The 18,666-nt window shown below is 38.1% G+C and overlaps 1 protein-coding gene across 1 annotated transcript; it reads right to left on the reverse strand.

Moving 5' to 3' along the window:
• Positions 1–12,260: 12,260 nt before the first annotated feature.
• On the reverse strand, positions 12,261–17,254 carry LOC101477497 (sclerostin domain-containing protein 1). Its single transcript, XM_004560953.3, has 2 exons — positions 16,976–17,254; positions 12,261–13,829 (listed from the first exon to the last, which is right to left on the reverse strand). Exons 1-2 carry the CDS (start codon positions 17,166–17,168, stop codon positions 13,405–13,407), a joined length of 618 nt encoding a protein of 205 aa, XP_004561010.1. The 5' UTR covers positions 17,169–17,254; the 3' UTR covers positions 12,261–13,404.
• Positions 17,255–18,666: the final 1,412 nt, after the last annotated feature.

An 18,666-nucleotide genomic window follows, 5' to 3' on the forward strand; every position in this document is an offset into this window, starting at 1 on the left:
GGATACAGTTAAATAGGTTATTTGGTTGTTAATTCTGTTTACAATCACTCTTTGGGTAGCTGACAAAATGAAGCATGCTCTGAGAAATGCCTTCAGAGTCATCATCTAAATCTATTATGTTTAGCCAGTAGGTTAGATTAAATATTACATTTACAAACTAAGCTCTGGTGTCAGAAATTCAACTGTCAAATGAATAAGAGTCAGTAAGTATTACATACCTTTGTCCCGTCTTATTTTTTCTATGTCCGATTTCCTTTTTTCTTGAGCACCACTCCTAAATATCATTTTAGAAGCCATTTGTGCAACAATCAAAATTCTGTACTGAAATGTAATGTTATGATGTTACAATCTTGCCTAACCATGTCGATGCTGGTTCTAATCAAATGTTAGTGTCTCAAAGTGAAAAAGCACTCTCAGGATTTAAAATCTCCTTATGTGAACTACAGACAGATTTATCTGGTGCTGATAGGCTAAATCAACATTGTGTGAACTAACATGTAACGGCTCTACATTTATATTTAACATTTCTATAACTGCAGTGTGCGCAGCAAGCAACACAGAAAGTCATGTGGAGCTAACTACAATAAACGTGTTAGATACTGTGACTTGAGGCTGGAGTAGAGGTTCACCTTCTTTAAAAAAAAATATTATTATCATTATTTATTTATTTTATTTTATTAAGTTTGAAGTTATTACAAACACAACATACATGACTGGGGGATAAGAAAGTAAGACAGGAGAAGTTCAAGAAAAACAGAGGGGAAGAGGGGCAGTGAGAAAAGACACTAAAGAGACACTAGAGGTTGACCTTCCAGCAGGACACTGACCCTAAACATACAGTCACAACTACACTGGAATTGTTTAGATTAAAGCATATTCATGTGTTAGAATGATGTATTCAAAGTCCAAAGCAAAGAAATAAAGAACTCTGTAGTGCTCTTGTGACACGGGGGCGAAAAATGTAGGAGTTTGAAACTCACGTTAAAGTCTTCTTCTTACCGTTGCTGATTATCTCCCTTTAGCAGCAACTCTGTGTCTATTTTGTGCCTGCTGGCTACAGCGGAAATATGGCACCATTCCAACTTATGGTACACAACTACTTATTTGTAGATTTTATATTTGGATTTCCTGCATATTTCTTCATGTCCTAAAGAAGGGGTGGGCAATTCCAGGCCCCGAGGGCCGGTGTCCTGCAGGTTTTAGATCTCACCTTGGGTCAACACACCTGAATCACATGATTAGTTCGTTACCAGGCCTCTGGAGAACTGCAGGAGCTAATTTAGCCATTTAAATCAGCTGTGTTGGTTCAAGGACGCATCTAAAACCTGCAGGGACACCGGAATTGCCCACCTCTGTTCTAAAGTAATAGCGGACTGTTCAGTAGCATCAAGACTGGTCCTCACTGGTTGACAAATATCCAAAGTCCTTTTCCCAGGATGAGAGAGGTGCTTCATTAATGTCTCACTTAGTTCATTTTGTTGTTAAATCCTGTTGTACTTGATTTCAATGGGTTTTTGGTTCTTGATAGAAAATGACTGAGGACAGTTTTACCAAACGTCTGTGGTGCTGTACTTGCAGTCCATTAGCTAAATGTAAATGATGCTCTAGACTATTTAAAAAAACACTGTGTCAAAGTGTTACTTGGACTAAGAAGAGACCCCACTTTCTCATGCCTGTTCAGTTTACTCAGTTTCTTTAGAGCTCTGTATTCCCTGCTGCATTGTCTTCATTTTCCATGCCTCTGCTCCCATGGGAATACACTAACCCCTGTCACAGTTCTCATAGACACAAGCAGCAAGCATGGCTGCTGTCAAGGACCCCACTACCCTCTCTTGGATTTCACACTTACTCTGGGCTGAAGAAAAGTATAAAAGATCAATCTCAAATTTCTAGTTTCTGAGATGCAAAATTTAGCAAATGGGCTTCCTTTAAGCCCTCCAGGGTCTTCTGTTTAGCCGACGATGTGATATTACCAACACGACGTTTTGGAGTAATTGGAGATCATTTTTAGTGCAAAATGGATGGAAAAAAAAACCCTACTTCAGTAATGGCATGAACAGGACAGTTATGGAGTGGATTTTTCTTTTCAGTGGTATCAAAGAGGTACAAAAAAAGCTGGAGTAAAGGCACTGTCACAGATCCCTGGGAAAGGCTTGTAAGCAGACACCTTGATTCTTCAAGGCAAAATTTCATCAGGATGAAGGTGGAGAGGCTTTGTGTGGTGATAATGGATACACACATGTGTCATGATGGTGAGCTCACCTACACAGCTCTGGCTGCATGAAACCCAGTGAAAACGTGTAAATTAAACATGACAAACACAATCATTACAAACAAACATGTTTTTAGCCTGAAAAAGCTTTGGTCTCACTTTTCTGTCCCAGCTTTTGCAGGTATACAAATTTAGATTGTTTTGTTTTACTTCATTTTTCTTGTTCCACAATTTTGAGTATTAATTAATTAAATGCTCATTTTGAACATTTTTATTTATTGAACAGGTACGGGTATTTTATATTAGTTAAATGCAACAATTTAAAGTTACTGAAAATACATATTATTAATCACAGTAATTAAAATGCTGGAGATGACATTTTCTATCCTATTAAAAAATGCATGTTGGCAAAGCTGCAGGGACAGATTTGCATGTGATGGTGTCAGAGGGAGAATGATTTGGTGATTTGTTCCCATCTACTGTGTTTCTGACTTGGTACACATTGTAACCGGTCACACTTTAAAAGTAAACTTTCTGATGCTTTTCAATGGAAGTCTCGTATCCAATGTAAAATTCTCCTTGGGTCAAGTCATATATTGGACTGCTGGCGCTTTCTTTTCTTTCTTCTTTTTATAATGTTGTTTAGTCTTTAAAGTATAACCTGCCTTCATACTGTAAGTGTTTTAAATTAGTGATAAAATCAAGAAAAGTTTTAAGATTCATCTCCTATGTGCACATTTTGTGTACTGCCAGTTTGAATGAAATGACAAACCGCATCCTCGGTTACATATTTAGATCCTTTGGCGCTTGTCTTTAATCTGTGATGAAATAAAACTTTTTCTCTGTTGTTTTTATGCATTGTTGCATTCACCTCATCAGACTCAAAGCATGTCTTTGTTTAAACAGCCCAAGATATCAGTCAGTTCTCAATAATTAAAGCAAGACAGTTCAGGTATACATTGGAGGAAAGTCAAATGTTCTCAGTTCTAGCGTCTTACACTGTTTTAAGTTCTGAAGCTTTTCTGGTGGTTATCTCAGATGAACAGATCGTTCAGGTAACAGTGTCTTGAGCTGTAGTTTAGCAGCATGTTAATTCTAAAGTAGTTTTTAGAGGGGGTGAGATCATCAAGATAGAAACAAGGCTATCAAATCCTCCTTGAGCATTCTGTGGAGTCACCTAATACCTGAAAAAGAACAACAGCACAGCTTTTATGTTCTTCTGACTGCAGGGGTTGTGCGTGTGTTACAATAAGACAGCTTTGTGTATAGGAAACTCTGTATTCTTAATGTGTATTCATAATAGGCCATCTTATCGTTTATCTGTCCATCTACTCCTAATCTAATTCAGTGTTGCCTACATAGTTCTTGCTCTGAAGCGACAGTGATAACTACTGCATCACTGTGCAAGTCATTAATAAGATCTGTGATGCAACATGTAAGATAGAGCTCACAACTGCCCTTATGGAAGTTGTGAAATAGTCACTTCCAGGACACGTTAACCCCACATACATGAATAATTTTTTTGCAGAACATATAGAAACATCACAATCATTTTGTTATTTTTAGTGAAAAGCTGCCAACAGATAAACAGTCTGTGTGAAAGTGAGATAGGAATGCAATCATGTCCATTCTTGAATCATATCTATCTATCTATCTATCTATCTATCTATCTATCTATCTATCTATCTATCTATCTATCTATCTATCTATCTATCTATCTATCTATCTATCTATCTATCTATCTATCTATCTATCTATCTATCTATCTATCTATCTCTCTGTCTGTCTGTCTGTCTATACGTATTATTATTATTGGGTCTACCAGAGAGAGAAGGCATGTCAAACACAGACATCTTTGTCTGGCCAGGGTTTTCTGAGTGTTGTGGCTATGAAGGAATGCTTAGATAACATTCTGGCTGAATGGAAAACAGGTGTGTCTGCAGTAGAGAGATTAACCTCTCTTTGACTATTCGAGGCTATTGAGTGCAGAACACGCAGACTTTCAGCAGCAGGTACCTTTCACAGCTTCAGGCTTCAGGACGCTCAATGAAACAGACCTTTGTATGATTCTATTTTGGTCTTTTTACTTTGCTTGTTTGCAGAAGATGAATTTCTGCAGCTTTGATGTGGTTCTCACCCTCTCTTTGATGTATAGAATATATAAAAATGCCTCTGAAATGTAATAATATAGGAAAGAAGAAGATTAACTCTTATGTTAGTGGGGGCTTAGTAAGCAATAGTGTCGCTAAGACCAAACTGATCATGAGACAATGTTTTCTTTTGATTAATTGCTGCTTGTTCTAGATTGTTTGGACACAGCTTCCTGACACCTAGGTAAAGGGGTTTGGCAGGATGTGGAATCTGTTCAAATAAAGTGTTAAAATCCTGTGGTTAAGAGATGGATCAATAGCCATGTAATTGTAGCTTCAGGGCATGTTTCGCTGCACTGTTTGAACTAACAGGAACATTTGTTTGTAGCGCCTCGAGTGACCTGGGTCACATAGCAAAGTGCCTTGTTTACAGGTAGGGTTGCCAACTCCCTGAAAAATAAATAAGGGACACCTCATGGCCAGGGCCGGGCAACCTAGTTGTCTTCACCCTTCCCAGTGTGGTAGCTCTTTTTTTGTGTGTGAAATTATTTTTTTAACCATTTGACTTGAATTTGATTTAAGCAGATGCATATTCTTTGTGATATGACCATATGGGAAACAAATGATCATTTAGCCATTTATTTTTAGCTCAAAATGACAACATTAACACAGTAAAACAGGTCTCTTTCTTAAACAGAAGCCTGTCATGCTTAGCTTTTGAGAATATAAGTAAATCTTTCTTTAAAAGAACTCTGTCCTGCTTAACTTAAAATTATATAAATTAATAGAAAGCAATAGAACGAAAAATATTCTTGTAACAGTGCACATATAGTGCATTTAGTACAATTGGCTTCAGTTGAGGTATTATTTCAGCTTTTCTGATGCTAATCAGCTGCTCCTGTTTGTAAACCCGCTTGTTCCCATGATTACGCATCATAACTCATCATCATTATTCATCTATGTATTACTTTTATGTATTAGTCATCTATTTGTTGTAATCATCTATCCTTGCAGTTGTTTATTACACAAAATAAATGATATTATCACACTTCTGGCCACATAGCGCTGATATTCACTGCACATGCCCATATTAACCTTAACCAGAGGGTTTAAAAAACAAACCAGTGTTTACATACCATATCTGCTTCTGCCGTGGCCTGGTGGACAAAAAATTGGTTAAGGGTTCCCCGAGCTTTCACGCCCCTCATGTTCTTCATGTGCCCACCACTAGAAGCATGCCTATGGAAAAAGTGCGCCGGCACACAGTGCAGTGCGCTTTATAGGTGTTATCGTGCATTTTCCAGCCAGGTGTTTCCCTTTTCCCAGTCCTCCCAGTACTTTTGCAGCCTTTTTTTTTTCTTTCTCTGAGCGAACAAACATTGCTGCTCTAATGCTGGGCTTACACTGTGCGATTTTTGGCCCATTTTGAGCCGATTTTTGAGTCGTGCAACCGATTTGGTGATCGGCCCGATTTTGGCCTTCATCGTGCATTGTGTAGTATACGTGGGGTAACGAGAAGCGATTAACAACTCGAGCAGCTCCCGATCATCAATCGCTCGTGAGGGTGTCACCACAGGCGCTCACACTGCTCATGCGCAAACACGTAAACGTTGGCGTAAAAGATGGAGCAGCACGGCTGTGCAGCGTGTGATCTGGACACAAGCGATGGAGGCACAACTTGTAGAACTTTGGAAAGCTCATCCGAGCCTTTTCGATGTGGCCTCACAAAATTATCACGACCACAACAACCGTGAAAATAGTTGGATCGACACTGCTGCTCATTCACAGCTGCCTGATCATGTTTTTCATTAGCAATTTAGCAAAGTTGATGGTAGTGGTGTGTCTGTGTGAGTGAAAGACAGAGAGAGCGAGCGACAGATTTTCTGTTATAACCTTCATGTTATGGAGGCACAGTGTGAGCACTCAGGTCGCATCAGAGCATCGGGCGGTATAGTGTGAGAGTACATCGTGACATACGAACTTCTAACCCCTGCGAGTCAATCGTGCAGTTTGAGCAGGAGCTGAATAACGTGACTGAAAAAATCGCACAGTGTCTGCCCAGCTTTAGGTTTACTGTCGTCCGAGACTTGCACCGCAGAGTCGGCGTTTGTTTCCCTGTTGGCCATGCTTCTTGTTGTGGTCATCTGTTGTCTTCCGGTATTTTCTCCGTAAGCGACCTTTCCTCGACCAATGAGATGAGCGGTAATCTGAATTGTCATACTCGAATTGTCATAAGTGTGCTGTCAGCGCATTGGTCACAAAGCAGGAGAGGGGCTGGGAATTATGTTTTCAAACAAAGCGTTAATTCCATTAAAAGTTATAGACTACTTTTGATTCTCACTGTATTACGGGACAAAGTGCGTCCCTTATTAGCTCAATACGGGACGTGTACTTTTGTTTCGAAATACGGGACGATTCCGTATTTTAAGGGACGGTTGGCAACCCTATTTACAGGTACAGAGTGTCACTCATCTGTTCTACTTTGCCCACAGTTTCCTTACTCCCTGAACAACGTCGGATGACGAGCTCTGCTACACTGCTCAAGCGTTTTTGGATATATATACCAAATTTTAGCAAGTACTTCTTCCTGGTGTTGCTATCACTTGATATAGCTCATCTATCACTACGACCTGAAATCAAAACGATTTGAAATGTAGTTGGTTTGGTGGTGTACTGGGGCTTCCTTTTAGGACTACGCGTCCTTCTCACCATCACCCAGCCCCACTGGTTTCCTAGCTGTTCGGGACAATCTGCTGGGGGTGACCCAATATTGACTAAGCAACCTTTGCCTACACCACCTGGCCAACTGAAGGATTTTCCAGGCTATGGAGACAGGTCTCCAATTCATTGAGCCTGGCCTCCAGAGCTGCAGTTAGGCTACACTTCTTACAATCATCGGTATTACTAAAGGAGGCTGAGGAGTAGCTAAACATCTGACAAGACCTTACAATAATACATGTAGATAAGCTACACAAAACACCAATGTGTGTTGTAACAGGAACAGGAAGTTATACAATACCACAGCAAGAGCCAACACCAAAATGAACTGACTTAATCGAACATTGTTGAATGTGAACACTTGTTCAGTGAACTCATGTGATGTGAAAATGTAATCAAACCTTTTATCAGTGGGAAAGTGTACTTTGTAGGACACTATCCTAGCATTTGCTGGCCTAATGTTAGCTTATGTACTGGTAGTTTTTTGTTTAGCTGGCTGATTGTCAGACGTAGCGACAGGAAGTTTGCATGTCTAATATATACAATAAGTAACTGCGACAATATTGGGAATCAATAAGCATGTTTATGCACATTTTTGTGTGTTAAACAGTGAGAAGACGCCTGAGGAATGGATAAGTATGACGTTTGCGGTGTTCAAAAACAAGGTGATGTGTAGAGCTGGGGTAACAATTGCAGGATGCTGAGATGAATTTACGTTAAGGTGAGAGTCTGTGAACAGCAGTAAGGCTGTATGCTGGGGAAGATGGAGAAGGACTTGCACTTTGTGTTTGTGGATCCAGCGAAAGCATATGATAGGATGCAAAGAGAGGGACTCTGGTACTGCAACGTCTTGAATATTGCACGAGATTAGCTTTGAGCTCCTTCTTGCTTGAGATGATGATGGACAAGCTGACAGATGAAGTCAGGCAGGAGTGGACTATCATATTTGCAGATGATATTGTGATCTGTAGTGCGGGTTGGAGGCAGATGGAAGAGACCCTGGAGAGGAGGAGATATGCTTTGGAGGGAAAAGGAATAAAAGTCAGTAGAACATACTGACTTTTATTTATACATCTGTATAAACGTAAATGAGAGGGAGTCAGGTCTTACAGTGAAACCAAAAGGACAGACACTCACATTCACAACTATGGGCAATTTCGAAGCATCAGTTAACCACGCTAATTGCATTTCTTTGGACTTTGGCAAAGCTTGAGAGAACCCACGCAAACTGGGGAGGACATGAAAAGTCCACACCGAAAGGCACCGGCCAGATGTTGGAGTCAAGCTCAGCACCTTCTTGCTGTGAGGCAACAGTGCTAACCACCAGGCTGCCTGTGAAAAAAGTAATTGCCCCCTTAACCTGATAACCTTAAACCTTGAAAGAACTGCAATCAACCAATCAGTTTGCAGAAACTGGCAATCGCTATTACGCTCAGGGTAAATTTTGAAAGACAGAATTATTTTAAATCAGTCATAGTCATGAACAACCTTTTTCTTCTTCTTCTTTGAGCTATTCTGAGGTAGCTGCTGTTTTTTGGATCATTGTCCTACTACATAACCTAAGTGCGATTAAGCAGCAGTGGACGGGCTAATGGTTCGAATTTAGCAGGGAGCAGAATTTATGGTTCTATCAATCACAGGTCATCCAGATGCTTCCATTTCAAATTTGAAACAATTTAAAAAACAAATTAAAAACAAGAAAAGTATAAACGCCACAGTATTTGAGTAAATGTATTTATTTTCTCCACAACAGTTAGTTTCTGCTACTAAATATTCTAATTCTGTTAAAAGATCACCTGAAAAAAGTTGTTTTCTGCCGAGCTGCTGAACAACATTCCAGACGTGATCTGGTTTAAAAGTCTACCTACAGGATATAACAGACAAAGGGGCATCAATCCTTATCCCTGTGGGGAAAACACAAATGAAACATCCTGTTGTTGTCTAGTGCAGGTGATTCTTTTAACTGTCTTTCTTTGGCTACAGTTCTTATAGGGGGAAAATGAATGGATAGATGAGACAATAAAACACCAATAAAAATGTTTGCTACAGCTGTAAGAACCTCCACTAGCCTGGAGGGGAAGGTATCCCCTACACAATAAAGCAAAGTAAAGGCTGCTGTTTAAAATAGATATTCATCACTGACTAATGCCTCTGTTGTTAGGGAGTTCCTGTTTGCAGTAAACCTGACTATAAAATGGGAGGCCTTTAAAGCTTTCCTGAGAGGGCAAATGATCAGTTTTACAAGCTTTAAACATAAAGCATCCAGGATGGAACTGGTCCATTTGGAGAAAAAGATAAAAGATATTGAGGAAGAGATATTTATATCCAAATCTAATGCTCTAATTCTAGAGTTAAATAAACTCAGAGCTAAATTTAATATTTTGTCATTAAATAAAGCTACTAAAAGTTTACTAAGACTGAAACAGTCATATTATGAACAGGGTGAAAAAGCAAGTAAAATACTGGCTTGGTGTATTAAACAGGCTCAGGCTGAAAGAACAGATGAAGGACAGATCACAGCTGATCCTAAACATATTAATGACTCTTTTTCTACTTTTTATAAACAGCTATACACAACTGAGCATTTAAAGTAATTTTCATCAAAACAAATAGTTTTTTTGGATCAGCTGCATTTTCCTAGACTACCAGAAAACGATATGGATGAACTAGAGCTTAATATAACAGTAGAAGAAATTACTAATACTATAAGGAACATGAAAGGGGGCAAAACTCCTGGACCTGACGCAATACCAATAGAAATATTTAAAATATTTAAAGATAAATGAATCCAGCCTTTATTGGATATGTATCAGGAATCATTTGAATCGGGGTCTCTCCCCCCTTCACTTAATGTTGCAACAATTACTTTGTTACTGAAACCTAATAAGCCAGCAACACATTGTAGTTCTTATAGACCAATCTCACTGTTGAATTATGATTGCAAGATACTTTGCAAACTATTAGCTATGAGATTAGAGAAACTCTTGCCTAAAATGATTCATTCAGACCAGAACGGCTTTATCCAGGGGAGGCAGGGGTTTCACACTATATGGAGGGTCATGAATATCATTTATGAGAAAAAAGAGACAATGCGTTAATCTCAATGGATGAGGAAAAAGCCTTCGACAGGATCAAATGGCCGTTCTTATTTGAAGTTTTGAAAAAGTTTGGTATTGGAAACAGATTTTTTAAATGGAGTCAGTTGGTGTACTTCAACCCTCAAGCAGAGATTTTAACTAATGGTCTTTTTTCCGCACCATTCAGATTATATCGTGGAACTAGACAAGGGTGCCCCTTGTCACCTCTCTTGTTCACCTTGGCAACTGAGCCTCTTGCAATGACAATTCAGAATCATAAAAACATATCAGGAATTAAAGTAATGTTGACCACCGTATCGCCCCATATGCAGATGATATGATCCTGTTCTGCACTAATTTAAACAAATCAATACCATCCATATTAAGTCTCATTAATACATTTAGTACATTTTCGGGTTATAAAATAAATTCAGATAAATCCGAAATATTATTTTTGAATAAAAATGAACGACAAACTCCTCCAATCAATACTCCTTTTCTGTTATCTGAACATGGGTTTACTTATCTGGGTGTGAAATTAACTCACTCAATTGAAAATATTCTTGCATCCAATTATAATTCCTTAACGACTTCAGTTATTACACTTCTAAACAGATGGATGAAACTACCTATATCTTTAATTGGTCGTATTAATATACTAAAAATGTCAATTTTGCCAAAATATCTTTACCTTTTTCAATCAATACCTCTCTCTCCACCAAACTCTTTCTTCTTAGATTTGCAAAAACTATTCCGAAACTTTATTTGGAATAACAGAAGACCAAGACTCAGAATCTCATTATTATACCTTCCTTATGAAAGAGGGGTTTACAACTTCCAAATTTAAAGTGGTACTTCTGGGCTGCTCAAATCAGAGCGGCAATATTTTATTTTGTTAATGCGCAAATTCCAGTGTTGGTTTCTACGGAGTCTACAGAAATCAAAATTCCTCCTACCTTATATCTTTACTCAGCCGACAGGAAGACACTAAATAAGCAAACTAAGAACCCCTTTTTAAAAACCCTATAATGATCTGGTTTGAAATACATAACTACTTGGGAGAAATGATCCAACTGTCTCGGTTTACTCCGATATTTGGAAATGACAGCTTTCCTCCTGGTAGGGCGGATGCAGGTTTTAAATTTTGAATCGATGAAGGTATGAGAAAGTGTCTGATATATTTAGGAATAATACTCTTATGTCTTTTGAACAACTTAGAAGTACTTTTTCTATTCCTGTCAAACATTTTTTTAAATTTCTTCAATTAAGAAATTTTATCTTAACCACACAAGGTAACAGCTTACAAATCCCCACCTACTCCTTTCTAGAGAGCACAGTTATAAAGCATGTAAATGGGAGAGGCCAAGTTTCTGCATTGTATAAATTATTTATGGAAAATTCCAAAGAATCAACACAGTCTATTTTAGAGGTTTGGAGGAATGATTTGCAAATGGATATATCTGATGATGAGTGGTATAAATCATGCTCCTTGGCCCAGAGTCAGACAATCTCGGCTACTTCAATATAAATGGTTAACAAGAGCTGTATTAAGTGTGGAGTGGACAGGGTCACTTTATTTCACTGTATATGGGAATGTCCACATGTGAAAATCTTTTGGGAAAAGGTAATAAATCTGTTGAGTCTGTTGATTCCACTTCATCCTAAAGTATGTATTTTAAATATATACCCGAATAATTTTGTACCTGCTGCAAACAATAGAGCTCTGTTAACGACTGGAGTTTTGGAAACCAAGCGCTGTATTGCTATGTGCTGGAAAAATCAAAAGATATGTGGACTGACATCTATACGATCTATAGAGAAAATAACTTATACATTAAGAAATAAACTGGACAAGTTTTGGGCTGTATGGTCAAAATTCTACAACTTTCTGTAGAACTGCAGCGTGCACACTGTGGACTTAACAGCCTGAAACTCTGACTTGATTTGTATATCTGTCCTTCCCTTCTGTTATGGTTTGCTTTGTTTTTGTTTCTATTCCTATGTTATTTCTGTTGATGTTGTGGTATTTTTTTAATTATTATTATTTTTTAATGTTCACGGTGCACCATGTAAAACCGGTTAAAACCAATAAATAAATGTTTTTAAAAAAACAAAGAAACAAACCTGTCTAGCATGCCTGCAGCATTATATCAGAACCACATCACTGAAACAAATTTTTATTATTTCAGAAAATGCAAAAAGAGATGTAAAACAGAACTGTTCTGGTACAAAATAGATGATATCTGTCTAACTGATTATTGTTTTCTATTTTTTAAATAAAAAAAAATCTTTGTACATACTTCCAACACAAACCAAAACCCTGAACTGATAAACTATTTGATTACACTGTGCCTTCACTGCTAACAGAACATCCTTTACATTACAAACAATATCTGAGACTCTCAGGTGCTGCATGAAACGCTATAATCCTGGAATTACCACTTCTTTATTGATTACTTTTAAAATTTGTTTTTAACTTTATCACTTTTCATATCATTTTTGGACACAATGAGCAACAATTCACAGTAAAGGCTGGAAACATTGTACAGAGGCACGCGTTTCAATTATTTGGTCGAGAATAGGTTGTTGACACCCCCTGTCCCTTTCTTATAAATAACCACTAACTACTAACAAAGTATGCTCTCCTCGAGAAGCATGACTTGCAGCCATCATGCCTCAATCACAACAACTTTCACAGGACGATACAAGAAGTGTTACAGAGATGCGCAGACATGGATGAGACTGCAAAACACTTTCCTGTTGCTTTTGGAACCTGATGTCCATCAATCCACACAAAGAAAGTTTCATAAAACACGACCCTTCCTAGGAGAGGCTCTCCTGCTAAGATAACACTAAATGCTACAATGAGGCAAAACCAAAGAAGGACAGCAAATCGAAATCTCTACATCTAGCTAAAATATTTAACATGTACTCATATTCACACTATACGAATAATAAGAATACTGTCAGTGTGACAAAATCACTGCTGTTCAAAAAATGTACGGAAAAAATAAGACAACACTTCTCTCCAGAAAGATTAGACAAATGTCACCAGCTGTAGCTCAGGTGTTAGACTGCTTTCTGAATAGTTGCAGCCGAGTTCTTTGTTGCAGATGACAAACATATTTCATGGGAACAAATGAGCTATATTTTGGTCTACAGACTAATCACTGTATTAAACTAAATATGGAGATAACACTATACTATTCACCTTTGTTTATATCTATTCTGCACACTTATAGTTCATACAAAAACATTTATAGTGACAATATGAAGGTTTTTTTCTTTGTAGCTGTGAAATCAGGTTTCAGTTAGCAGACTCGCTCCCAGCATTCATCTCCAGCAGTCCAGGCCTCCCCTGATTCTTCCTCTGTTTACCAGTATTTCCAGATGTGTCCTTGTGTCGTGAATCGTTCTGCTGTCTGGTGTAGCGCTTGCATTTGCAGGAGGTCACCACAGTTATCTTGTAGGTCCTCGTGCTCCCATCGTGGCACTGCAGCTGGATCCGCTGGGTCCTGGTTCGATCGATAACACAGCGCCACTCCTGAGCATCGCGGCGGCTCCAGTACCTCCCAGTGTGAGTTCTACCAATCCAGTTGGGCAGCAGCTGAGCTGGCAGACACTCCCCAGCACACACCAGCTCCTTGATAGGGTTGACACTGGTGCACTGGCCATCAGAGATGTACTTCGTGGACCTCAACTCCCTGCAGCCCACCTGGCTCTGGTCTGGCCCTAAGACATGAAAAGTGAGTTACATATATGTGTAGCTTAGATCAGTCTTCTTGTTATTCCAAAGTATGTGTGTGTGTATATATATATATTATTGTTTTTTGTTTTGTTTTAAGTGGGTAGTGGTGGTGGTGGTATAGAAGTGTGAAGTGTAGATTAAAGAACTCTTTCTTCTCCAATGCCATTAGACTTCTAAACACCCGGCAGGAGTGTATTTCCTTGGTCTACCTCAGTTTACGACTGTCTACATTTCTGAGTTTGCACACACATAATTGCACCCTCGCTGTGTCCGCTGCACATACAGTTAATGTAGCATTCAAAATGAACATATATATGCACACACACACACACACACACACACACATCCTCAATATTAAATTTGGGTCAGTTTGAGTCGATCTGCACATTTGAGGTCCATGGTGAAATCAGTGAAATCAGAGTCAGGGGTCCTGCTGGTACTTTCAGGAAGCTAAAAATAGCATCAGAGCTGAATATGAATTTGTAAAATGACAACTGAAATATTTACAACGGTGATGATTTGTCATTAAACTGAAGGTGAAGAATTGGTTTAAACCCAGGTAAAGGAAAACAGCTACTGATATTTCTGTTGTAAAAGAATTTAACATGATTTATAATTCACACCACTAACTGTCCCATGATACCAGTTTATGACGTGTTCATGTTAGTCTGATATTTCCACATTTCTGCACTTCATGACACAGTTTGTCTTTTTTAAATCAGTAGTTTCATATCTGGACCAAGAGTCATGCACATGAAAAGCATTTTGTGATTTAATAATGTATTGTGCATTTCTGTATTTACAAACTGCTGCTGAATTTCTTTTCTTTATTTAGACATTAATAATTATAAATCAATAGTTATTTCATAATTTAACTGTTAATAAAAGAGAACTTTGAAATGAATGTTTCTAAATGGAAAAAGGCATTTACAGAGAAAGACACTCAGCTCTCAATTAAAAAAAAAAAGATTTATAAAAAATTCTAAATTTAAATGACAAACAAATAAGTAAATAGATTCAAACATCGAAATTAGGAAAACAGTTTTTTCCAACATGTAAAATGGCAATTGCATTCTCCTTTTCCCATGAGGTTGTCGTGGTCCTGAGTCTTTTTCTGGACTTATTCATTCCTTTGTAAATATAATTAATTATGAATATGTTGTCCTTCTAGAGCCTCTGAGACTGCTGTTTATAGTTCTTATTTTCATAATGGGAGTGCCCCGTTCATGTCCAGTCTGTCTTGCCTATGTTTTGTTATCATGTTTCCATGTCTGTTTCTCCCCACTGTCCTATCTTGTGTGTCATGTTTGTCCCTGAGTCCTGCAGTTGGGCCACAGCCATACTTGACACAGCTGCTGCTTTAACTATTATATGAGGTACAAGACAAGATTCAAAGATGACTCTTAGTCCTTGGAGAAAAGGAAACACAAATTAGCCATAATTTGTGTTGCCTTGAATTATAAAAGTCATGTTTATAATACTTCTTCTTCCACTTATTGTAAGTGGGCATATGTGCATGTATAGAAGAAAATATCCAGTCTCAGTATTATTTTTGTTATAGATTGTGAAGCCTTATATATGCTATCCATCCACTTAAACACAGGAATCCAGAGTTGAAGTAAATAAATGTCATGTTATTCTGTTGTGATTATTAACAAGAGGGAGAGTGAGAAGAGACTGATGGGTGAACTCTCTTATATCAGGGCAGGGAGCAGCACTGTGCTATAAATTCATTAAACTATATAAATAGAGCCTGACTTCTTTCACAGAGAAATAAAACAGGCTTTTTTTTTCAGTTATAAGTTCCAACTTCAAAATATTTATTTGCTGCACTAAGTGACTTTACTCTGTCTTCCTCACTCTGTCTACTTAGCTTTAGTATTATGAAACTTCTGAGGAGAAGTGTTTGCTGCAGGATTCTAAACCATTTGTATTGTGATTTATGAGCCGTGAACTTGTGGAATTTACAGCTTTAGTAATGTAGCCTTTATTAAAGCCACAAAAACAAGTGAGAATTAATTCTACATTCCACGACTGTATTTTGAACTGATGTATCATTGATATCATTAAAAAAGCTCAAAGGTTCCTTATATTTTTTAAAAGACAGTCATTTTGTTCAGTGTTTTCCAACAGATAACTATGGCTATGTTGGTTGTTACATGTACGAGAACCAACCCGAACTTTATAAACATTTTAACCTAGCTATCACATGGCTTTAGCTACCTAGTGAAAAACCGATTGAACCCGAAGGTATTACTTTCAGCTTTTTAATAATAGTCCACTTTTTAAATGATTAATATTGGTGTGGTCTTATAATACAAAAACCACCACAACAACATTAAAATTTACTGTCACCAGTGAAAATGACAAAATGTCTCCTCCCATCATCAGGTCAGATGTGGGATATCGACAGAATTCCACAGTGCCCTCTAATGTGAGAGTAATAAGCATGTGACAATCGAGCCTACACTATACTGCTGAAAGTATTCCTTTGTCTGCCTCCACATGCATATGAACTTGAGTGATATCCTTCTCTTGATCCACAGGGTTTGAAACGATGCTGGCTCACCCTTTGCAGCTATAACAGTTTATGTTTATGTGCTTATGGAAGTTTTTGACCATTTTTCCAGAAGCTAATTTGTCGGATCAGATTCATGTTGAGAGAGAAGACCTGGCTCACAGTCTCCATTCTAATTCATCCCAAAGGTGTTCTGTCAGGTGTTATATAATCTACAACAGACAGACAGACATTTACAGCATGCACCTGCAAAAATCTCAACACCAGCAGCAAGGATTTCTTTGTTGGTTCAACTATAAATGTCTGTATTGACAACGGGCTTTGGGCTTCACTGTGGATCGTGCACGGCACTGCATGTATTTTAATTACAGTTTTTTAATAAACCCTGCATTCCAGACATGGATATCTTGTCGTTTTTTGTTTTGTAAGATTACTTTTTACCTAGGTTTAAACTGATTGCATCATCATAATACAAATAAATAAATACATAAATAAATAAATATTATTATTCCAAACTAGGATTTTTTCTTTTCAATTTTAGTTGTATTACTGTCACATAATACTTTATGATGTTTTCTATCACATTATTTAATTTTAGCCATTTGGACTCACCATCACGCAGAGAGTCAGAAGGCCGTCTCCCTCTATTCCTCGCCTGGTTTGTGTCTTCATCGGTCGGCGGGTCCTGAGTTTCAGGGACCAGCTGAGGACTTACGGACTCTGTGGCGTTATTTTCAACAGCTGAACTCATGCTCAGCAGCAACAGGAGCGCAAGGAGCCGGAGCGCGCTGACAGAACGAAGCATGACTGCACCTGACGCACCTGATGGATAAGTAACCTGCAGGGCTGTGCTTTATATATCCTCACTGGCAGCGACATTTTATGAATGAGCTGGACACACCTACTTGCACAGCAAGAAAAGAAAAATGCAGGTCGAGAGCCAGAAACCACATGTATTTTTGCAAACTGAATTGGCGCATTTATTCATGATCACACAGGTGTTGGAAACACCAGGATTGCAGAGGTGTACTGTGACATCGGAACTTACCGGACAACGTTTCATTATTCAGCAGAACAAAAATCCACAACATGGCCAAAACAAGCATAGAGCTTTTCAGGTTAATGGGTTGAAATATTCTGGAGCGAGTGAGGCAGTTCTGGTAATTATGTGTCCAAAGGACTATGTATGCCACGTGGTTCATTCTGTGAAATTTATTTTGAAATTGACTGTAGCCTAATCTACATGTTTTATGATAAACTAAATGCACAGATCTGTCTCAGCTCATTTGATCTGGACTACAGAGCCATCCCACTGGCGACAAAGACATTTATCTCCACCTAGTGGTGAGTTAAAATTAGGTTTCATGCAAATTTTCAAAGATGTGACAAAAAACCCGAACCCTCACCTCAACCACGAGTGGATCAGATCACTTTGTTATGCTACTGGCAATTTACTGCCATGGTTTGGGTTCAATGAGCAGTTACGGAATGTCAGTATATTTGTTGTGAGTGATCACCTTTATATGGTGGGTGTGCTTTCTCCTTAGTTCGTTATACTTTGAATAAATGCCAAAAAAAGTTGTACATCTTCATGAGATCAAAAACAAGGGTGAATGAAGCTGCTCGTGTTGCTTTTTCCTGTCTATCCGACCTATAAATGTGATCTGTGTACTCAGTACTGAAACAGGAAGTAAGTGTTTCAGACTTGTTAGTGTAAAACTAAATCGTATTATTCCCTCATTTATGTCATTCAACCACAGTGTAGTTTAAGTAGCACATTTATATAAAGTGGGAAAGCGCTCTTACAGCAGCATTAGACTTTTTTTTTTTGTTAACTTTAAAAAAAATTAAGGACATATACAGCAAAGTGAGCTGTATTAATGTTGTTTTGCACCTGCATTATGAAATTATTATATAAAGTAAAGCTAGTGTTTTATTAAGCTCAACTCTTTAATTATGCATATCCATCAGCAGGTACTTGATAAGATCTATTCAATTCATTTCAAATTTATTTAAACAGTGCCAAATCACAAACAACAGTCACCTCTAAAGTAGGTTGCGACAGCAGAACCAGGCACAAGGAGGCGCAATTTGTTGGGGGTGAAGGGAGGGAGACAGGACAAAAGACATGCTGGGGAAGACAGCCAGGGATTATTAATAACTCATGATTAAATCTAGAGTGGTCTGTAAACACATGGTGAGAGAAAGAAGTGAGAAAAGGAGAAATGCAGCCTAAATCTACTACAGCATAACTATATATTTAAGCAAAAAAAGAAGAAGGTTTTAGGCCTAATCTTAATCTT

The sequence above is a fragment of the Maylandia zebra genome, linkage group LG22 (assembly GCF_041146795.1).
Source record: "Maylandia zebra isolate NMK-2024a linkage group LG22, Mzebra_GT3a, whole genome shotgun sequence".
Taxonomy (NCBI): Eukaryota; Metazoa; Chordata; class Actinopteri; order Cichliformes; family Cichlidae; genus Maylandia; species Maylandia zebra.